We start from the raw sequence: 8703 nt of genomic DNA, 5'->3' as shown, positions 1-8703 counted from the left end.
GTAATGCTAAATTTCTCCAAATCTGTTCTGATGAAGAAACAAACTCAAGGGTCAGTACATTTTTGTTTTTGGGCGAACTACTATTTTAATTTCAGTGGATTATAGAGCCATTTTATAGACTTCAAAGATAGAGACATAGAAATCTATTAGCGGATTTCATACTAATGAAAGATAGAAAGAAATAGAAATGTACAGAAAATAAGGTACAATATATCTTTTGTTTTCAAATAGACTGGCACATTTTTTTTATAACTGTCTTTTTTTTCTAATTTTCAGTGGCATAAAAGCATCATTTCATATGCCACCCTGAGCTGCACGTTTCTGGTTGTCATTTATACTGTGTTTCTGTAGCTTTGCCAAAGCTCAGACACACAGGTGCATGTGCAGGAAGTACAGTAAGCACTGGAGCTGCGTTATAACCAGAAATGCTATAAACCTGGTTAAACAAAGCTGGACTCTCAACAGTGAGCATCACCAGAGAGTGTGATATAATAAATGTTTTTTTTTTCTTTTGAATGCTTTTAAGTCAACTTAGTTTTTGAATGTTTTTTTTTATTATTTTCTTGTAAAAAAAAAAAAAAGACACTTTTCCACACAACATCTTGTGAGTCAGTAACAATCATAATAAACATCAAAGCACAAACCATTTACAATCATGTTTCATAGTTATAGGTGAAACAAGGAATAACACTCCTGTAGAGGACATCCAAATAAATTACGAACAAAGATAAACAAGACAACATGATCATAATGTACCGCCTAGTGTCTTGAGATCAAAGAAGTGGTTTTCAAAACCACTTAATTGATTAATTAATCTTTCGATTAATTCACAACTGTCTGATTAATTCTAATTTTGAGCATTTTAGTGTAAATGATTCCTTTGTAAAAGCCTTTTGACTGAATATTAGATCGAGAAAAACAAAGCAAACAGAAAGCAGTACAGTGAAAAACATTAATGATGACACAAATTTTTTTTTTTTAAATATTACAATATTGGATGATTTTAGTTGGTATCAGGGCTCTCCAAGTTCTCCCTCCATAGTCCGGACCAGAACATAAAGCTCAGCAAGACCAACAACAGATGCTGCAATCACTGCAGCTATTACTCTCTGAAAGAAAATACATACAGAGACATTAGAAATATGTGTTCAGTTCCAAAACTAACACTGTGCACTGATGGTGTGAATGCTGTGCGCACTTACCGCTGTTGTCTCGGTGAAGATATACTGGCTGCCCAGATATGAACAGGCAAATGCTGCAACTACAGTTACCAGGAAGTTGAATACAGTAACAACAACTGCCTTCACGGAACGCACTGCAGAACACAAATGACACGTAAGATGAACAAGACAGATGGGCATTAAAAATAAGAGAAAAGGGAACATCCTGACCTTGTCGTCCAAAATCTGCTAAAGTTCCATGATGATTCATTTCCTGTTGGGCAAAATATAAATGGCTGACAGGATTTTCAACAACTATAGAGCATGTGTTTGATATAAAGACTGTAGAGGAGTGTTTACCTGTGGATTTACATTCCGTGTTATTCTCTTATATTCTTCATTGGCAAGTTTTGCTTTAATTTTTTCTAAGCGGGCCACCAACTGGGGGTTCTGTTGGGTGGAAATAAATACAATTATCAAGCTTAAAAAACTGAAAAATATCATTTCTCATATTAATATAAATACAAAGAGTAATGAAATATTCTCACTTACCCTTGGAGGTGCGATAACTTCTGGAAGATGAAGTGTGCTGTCCTCAAACAGTTCATGAAGATACACTGGATGTCCTACAATTACATCACACTCAACTTATAATGTGCAATAAGTATCAAAACGTTTATAGAATGTGCACGTTTCTTACCATTTTCTCGAAGAAGCTTGTGTAGTTTTCTCACAGTCTTGAATGGTATGATGGACTGATCTGTCAGAGCCTTCAGTTCGTCCTTCAGCTCTTCTGACACGGCGGGTTCTTCCTCCAGCAAATCTCTCGCCTTCTCCCGAAATCTCTCTCCGATTTTAAACGAAGAAGCCATGATAACAAAGATGCCTGCTAAAGTTCAGAACACCTTAACGTGCGTTTAGTAGTATATATATATGTCTCAGTAATGTACCAGGTTATGTGAACACTAAATAGAAATGTAGCGGAAAGCAAAAAGGAACTTCCTCATTTAATGTATGAAATAGCTACAACTAGTCAAATTAGCGTCATAAATTATAAAAAAATGAAAAATAGAAAATATTCCTAACAAAACTTAGCGTTTAGTAGTATATATATATGTCTCAGTAATGTACCAGGTTATGTGAACACTAAATAGAAATGTAGCGGAAAGCAAAAAGGAACTTCCTCATTTAATGTATGAAATAGCTACAACTAGTCAAATTAGCGTCATAAATTATAAAAATGAAAAATAGAAAATATTCCTAACAAAACTTGACTATGTTGTTTCAAGTTAGTTATGTATTTTTATCTTAATTTAAGCATGTTTCCTGTTTAAAGCCCTACATAGCAGCTGATTTCTTCTTTAGTGTGTTTATAGGCCCGTTGCAAATCAACTGCACAATCGCACAGCGCCACCTAATGTCAAGGAACATATTCAGCCCTTTAGATTGAGGCGCAAAACAGATTTTTCTTCAAAAGTTTTCTCTTAAATGCAGTTTTTAAAAGGATGCTTTAAAAACAAAGTCAGTTATTTCTATAGGATATTTGTTGAATAGATTAGCTTTTGATATATTTTAAGCTCTTGTTCAAGAATCAAAAACAAGGGTTTGGATTTACTATATTTCCATTTGTTTATATAATGTTTGGCTAAAATAAAATGAATAATTTAATATTCTTATGTTTTATTTTTGGTGACAAATAAAACTAAATAAAACATTTTCTAGACACAGAGAAAAGATGGAGTCAGTATTATGACTTATAAAAACAGTCAAATCCAGTGTCTCCTTACATGACCACAATGCCGAAATAAATGAAAGCATGTTCAGCAAATGTTTTTTTTATTTGTTTTTTATAGAATTCTTGAAAAAACTATAACAATTGTCATTATTGTCAAATCATAACAATACAACAACAGTCCAGGGTCATTCAGTCTTTCAGTCCAGAGGAAGTGCCAAGTCCTTTAACAAAGCCATTGTTCTTAATGCTTTTAAGAGTGCAGAGAACTCAGTAGATTCAAAATATATTTTCATTTCAAGTTTGAATCTTAAAAAAGAGGTTTGCATTTAGAAAATTAACATTTATGAATATGATATTTAGCTAACAGGAAAATAATATTTATGAAATAAGTATCGCCTTTTTCACATTCATGAACACCAAAAATTACATAAGTAAACTCAAAATTAGGATTCACATAACATTTGATAAAATCAAGAATGTCACACAAAAATGACGTTGTGTAAGAGCAATTCCAGAATAAATGTAAAGAGGTTTCAGGGTTTTCTAAACAGAAAGAACAGTTGTAGCCTAGTAATATCATTCTTAAGTCTTTTAAGAGAGCACTAAAATCTATGAATTCAACTTAAATGTAATTTCCACTTAGTGACAGGAGATTGGAAAAGAAAAACCTCTAAAAAAATGTTCACCAAATGTACCACAAAAGGTTGGCCTATTTCATCTTCACAAATGTAAACTTACTGATTGTATGCCCAATTTTAGGATTTTTTGTATTGATTTGAAATTATTTTATGAATCTCTCTGCTCATCACTTAATAAGAAAACTGCTAAAACTACTGTATTGATGGAAAAAATATTGACTTTGGTGTAAGGGTTACCTCCTGTGTATTCTTTGAAGTTGACATTTTATGTGTAATTTTTAATTTAAGTTAATTTTTATTTTAAATTATTTATTTTTAAAAAAATGATGTTTAACTTTTTATTTATTCGTTTTTTTCTGTTTATATTTCGTTTTTATTATTCTTTATGTATTTATTGTTTTGTATTCTGGTTGTGTATGTATTTTATTGCTTTGACTGTATCCCCTGTGAATGTTATATCTTAAATAAAAAAATAAAAATAAAAAAAAGGAACAGAACGTTAGCATGACCTATGTGTAGTATCGACGTTTTCCGGTCGCAATGCGTTATGGGAAATGGTGTGAAAGTTTGTAATGTCCAATATTGCAATAATAGGGTAAAAACTTAATTAAGTCTAATTTCAAACTCGTGCGTCTGAATATTCCTGAATTTCACGCGCCTTAAATGTGATTTTTGGGTTTAACATGTATGATATTGACTATGTCCGTGCGTTCATGTGCAGATAGCTAAAGGAAGATGGCAGCGTGTGCATTACGTCGGGGCTTATTGTCCACTGCTAGTAAATATAACCAGCACAAATGCACTCACAGAATACTGAGTGCAATAGACTTCAGCAGCGGATTAGATCCGAAAAGAGCCCAGCCGTTGTGTTCAGTTTGCAGGTTGTCCAGTTTTCAACAGACGAGGTTCATGTCATCACGGTAAGAGCTAACGTTAGTAAAGCCAACGTCCTACCATGTCCTCCTGTTACATAACTGTTGTAGTTATAGTTGCAGCAAACAATTTTGACAGCAGATACCTTTACGATGTATCTGTGAAATGCATTCATGTTTATTAAGAATTTAATATCAGCTGTCATGTGTTTCATATTAGCTGTTGCTATAGTTTGAAGGGTTCACATGCTTGCATACCTGCAATACTACTGCCATATTGTTTCGGTGCTCAACTCTGTAGTTATACAGTTCACTTTATTATTATTTTTAAGTGTCTGGACGCCTGAATCTTGAATCAGATGTGTTGATGACACTATTTTTGAGTTGATTTTAAAATTCCATTGGAATAGGACAGGTACCAAAACACAAAATGAGGCCTACAAGAAGGACAAACCTCAGCCTTGCTTTCAAACCCCCCAAAGCCTTTCTTGATTACATAAGTGACAGTCTGGGCCTGAGCCTGAGCCAACAGACAGTAAACAAGTCCTATTTTTGTGGTCAGCATATGTCTGTCTCTTAAGTGCACCATGAAACTTCGATGTGGTCTGTGTCCAGATACTTTTTTCAGAATGTTGCGCAATATTCAACCTTGTTGACCACAAGTTGCTGGGATGTGTAATTCAATGGTGTCATCCACTATATATAAAAAATATATTTTTAAGTATATGTTTCAAAATATATTTTCATAAATTGGCCACTTTTACATATATTTTTTAACAATATTTTAAACATTTATATATGTTAAAAGACATTTAAAGTTAAAAATATTTAAAGACATTTTAAATTATATTTTGCTCTCCATATATTTCAATCCAAGAAAATACTTTCACACATGTAACGTTTGAAGAAAAACTTACTTTACAAGAAACATACTTTACAATGTTCAAAAAAATAGCAATATTACAATATATGAAAAAAATTAAATATTATTAAATCATAAAAATCTCAAAGTTATTTCTACTATTTGCCTGTAGGCTATTGTAAGATTGGAAATGTATTTTCTTGCCCCTGAAATATGCTGTATGGGATCCCAGCTATGGGATATTACAATTTACGTTTTTTTTAAACGGATTCATTCTTGGCAGAAACAGACCGGAGGGGAAAGTACTAGAGCCTGTTGGAGTATTTGAAGCTCTGAAGCAGCACGGCAAATATGAAACCGGGCAGGTCAGTGATCATTTTAATCACAAAACCCTTCATTCTGATTCCTCCTCTGTCTATATTCTAATTCTACATGTGCAATCCACAGCTATTCCTGCACAGTGTGTTTGGTTATAGAGGCATTGTGTTATTCCCCTGGCACGCTCGTCTGTATGATCGAGACGTGAGTCCTGCTGCTGCTACTGACAGGTATGTAGTAGAGGATTTTTTTAGGCTTATACCTGATTAAATGATTTAGTCTGTGGTACAGCTCAATGGTCCTGTTTGTCGTGTGCTTTTTCAGCAAGCCAGACTCCACAGGCCATGGCTCAAAGGAAGTGAAGGGCAAGATGCATACTTACTACCAGGTCCTCATAGACACCAGAGACTGCCCTCACATAGTAAGTGGCATGAAATTACATATGCAAATAGTGAATTAATGTAGTGTATGTATGTTTGTCTTGAATGACTTAATGATTTTAGTGAAATCATGAGTCCATTTTTAACCTTAGTGACTGTGTTTTTGTCACCATTAGTCTCAGCGATCTCAGACTGAAGCAGTTACGTTCCTGGCAAATCACGATGATAGCAGGGCCCTGTATGCAATTCCAGGTAACTCTCACAATCAGTCACATAAAGATTCGACTATCCTTAAAGGGATAGTTCACCCAAAAATGAAAATTCTGTCATTACTCACCCTCATGTCGCTCCAAACCCATAAGAACTTTGTTCACTTTGGAACACAAATTAAGATATTTTCGATGAAATCCAAGAGTTTTCTGACCCTCCATAGAATAAAGTTGTTATTTTAGTTTTCTTTGTGCACACAAAGTATTCTCGTAGTTTCGCAAAATTAGGGTTGAACTACTGATGTCACATGGACTATTTTAACAATGTCCTTACTACTTTTCTGGGTCTGGGAACGTTTCAGTTACATTGTTTTCTATGGAGGGTCAGAGAGCTCTCGGATTTCATCAGAAATATTTTAAAGGGGTCATATGATGCTTTTTTAAAGATCATTTGCGTGCACATTTGGGTGGCATTATGCAAATGTTTCCACATAGTGAGGTAGATATGTGGGGGCGTGTTAGAACGAGCCGTTTTAGGGGGGCGTGGCAGAGTCTTAACTTTGATAAAGAATATCTCTTTGGTTTTGAGACTTTAGTCTTTGCAACTTCAGGGATCTTATCTATGCACAATCAGCTTGTAACACTCCAAAGAGAAAAGAAAACTTGAAATCGCATCATATGACCCCTTTAAATTGTGTTCCAAAGATGACTGAAGGACTTATGGGTTTGGGATGACATGAGGGGGAGTCATTAATGACAGAATTTTCATTTTTGGGTGAACTATCCCTTAAATATAGTGGGCAGCATTTAAAAAAAAAAAGTTCCATTGTCTATTATTTTATTCATTTCGTCCTTGTCTGCTTATGTCTTTCAGGTCTGGATTATGTGAGTCATGAAGACATCCTGCCTTATAACTCCACTGAGCAAGTTCCTATCCAGCATGAGCTGTTTGAACGCTTCCTCATGTTTAACCCCTCCAGAAGTAACTAGTCCACTTATACTTTTGCAGCAGTATTCAAACTTTTACTGATAAAATGTTTCTGATGGATTGCATTTACACTGTTTATTTAGATCCTCCATTCACTGCAAGAGATACCCTACGGGCCTGGCAGGAGAAGAACCATCCCTGGCTGGAGCTCTCAGATGTGCACCGTGAAACCACAGAGAACATCCGTGTCACTGTCATCCCCTTCTACATGGGCATGAGAGTAAGAATAGAGGGTTGCTATGTGTTGCAACAATTTCTCTTTGCAGGTTGCTGTAAATGTACTAAATGTATACATTATTATGTATTATAGACCTTAATCATGGTAGTGCCATAATTAGTTTTTGACAGGAATGAAAAGAGGCTGTGAGGGATAGAAGTACAGTGTGTTCAGTGGAGATGTTTAACAACATACCATTGTTTAGCTGATAAAACCTCTTTCCTAAAATAAAAACTTTCAGAAGCAAAAATGTAACAAAACAGTTTTAAAAGTTATGAGTTGAGAAAAGTATGATATAGGACCTTTATATAATGAGTGCCATTGTAAAGGCTGGAAGACTATCCCTCACAGCCCTGTTTTCATTTGCGTTACATTTCGTCATTTAGCAGACACTTTTATCCAAAGCGACTTACAAATGAGGACAATGGAAGCTATCAAAATCAACAAAAGAGCAATGATACGCAAGTGCTACAACAAGTCTCAGTTAGCTAAACGCAGTTTTAAATTGTATAATAAATAAAAAGAAAACAGAATAGAGAAAGAATAGAGCAAGCTAGTGTTAGAGTCCTTTTTTGCTTTTGTTAATATTATAATAAATAAAAAGAAAATAGAGAAGCTAGTGTTAGTGTTTTTAAGAAAACAAGGAGTTAGTAAATGAATAGAGTGCAAGGCTAAAAGGGGAACTTTTTTTTTTTTTTTTTAAGAATAGAATTAGAATAGAGTGCTAGAGTTAGAGGGTCAAATAAAGATGGAAGAGATGTTACCGGTGTAGTTCACCCTGAAATGAAAATTCTATCATTACTCAACCTCATGTCGTTCCAAACCTGTAAGACCTTCATTCATCTTCAGAACAATTTACAGTGCATCCGGAAAGTATTCATGGCGCTTCCCTTTTTCCCCACATTGTTATGTTACAGCCTTATTTCAAACTGGATTAAATTAATTATTTTCCTCAATTCTACAAACAATACCCCATAATGATAATGTAAAAGAAGTTTGTTTGAAATCTTTGCCAATTTATTAAAAATAAAAACCGGGGGGGGGGGGAAATGTACGTAAGTATTGACAGCCTTTGCTCAATACTTTGTAAAAGCACCTTTGGCACCAATTACAGCCTCAAATCTTTTTGGGTATGATGCGACAAGCTTTGATCATCATCATTTGGCAATTATCTGCCATTCTTCTCCTCACCTGTTCACCTCTCAAGCTCTATCAGGTTGGGTGGGGGCAGATGCACATTTTCAGGTTTCTCCAGAAATATTTGATTGGGTTCAAGCTCATGCTCTGGCTGGGCCACTCAAGGACATTCACAGAGTTGTCTTTA

General features: G+C 34.7%; 2 protein-coding genes across 3 annotated transcripts in view; one reads left to right on the top strand and one right to left on the bottom strand.

The window, feature by feature from the left end:
- Window positions 1-567: 567 nt before the first annotated feature.
- LOC107743679 (transmembrane protein 199-like) lies at window positions 568-2231 on the bottom strand. Its single transcript, XM_016557049.1, has 6 exons — window positions 1861-2231; window positions 1713-1786; window positions 1521-1610; window positions 1392-1434; window positions 1203-1315; window positions 568-1109 (listed from the first exon to the last, which is right to left on the bottom strand). The coding sequence occupies exons 1-6, from the start codon at window positions 2030-2032 to the stop codon at window positions 1014-1016; spliced, it is 588 nt and encodes a 195-aa protein (XP_016412535.1). The 5' UTR covers window positions 2033-2231; the 3' UTR covers window positions 568-1013.
- Window positions 2232-4041: 1810 nt separating this feature from the next.
- LOC107743678 (polymerase delta-interacting protein 2-like) overlaps window positions 4042-8703 on the top strand; it is a 6773-nt gene continuing 2111 nt past the window's right edge. Inside the window, exons 1-8 of one of the 2 annotated variants that reach the window (XM_016557048.1) lie at window positions 4042-4128; window positions 4255-4453; window positions 5557-5632; window positions 5715-5815; window positions 5910-6006; window positions 6142-6217; window positions 7049-7156; window positions 7246-7382. In XM_016557048.1, the coding sequence (XP_016412534.1) occupies window positions 4269-4453; window positions 5557-5632; window positions 5715-5815; window positions 5910-6006; window positions 6142-6217; window positions 7049-7156; window positions 7246-7382 (780 nt within the window). In that variant the 5' untranslated portion in view covers window positions 4042-4128; window positions 4255-4268. Of the gene's footprint in view, window positions 4129-4254; window positions 4454-5550; window positions 5633-5714; window positions 5816-5909; window positions 6007-6141; window positions 6218-7048; window positions 7157-7245; window positions 7383-8703 lie in introns of both variants that reach the window. The other variant, XM_016557047.1, reaches the window with a different exon arrangement.

Source organism: Sinocyclocheilus rhinocerous, unplaced genomic scaffold, assembly GCF_001515625.1.
Source record: "Sinocyclocheilus rhinocerous isolate Xijiao unplaced genomic scaffold, SAMN03320098_v1.1 scaffold166, whole genome shotgun sequence".
In the NCBI taxonomy this organism is placed as follows: Eukaryota; Metazoa; Chordata; class Actinopteri; order Cypriniformes; family Cyprinidae; genus Sinocyclocheilus; species Sinocyclocheilus rhinocerous.
Note: the sequence above shows the minus strand (reverse complement) of the source record. Positions and strands in the feature narration are given on the sequence as shown.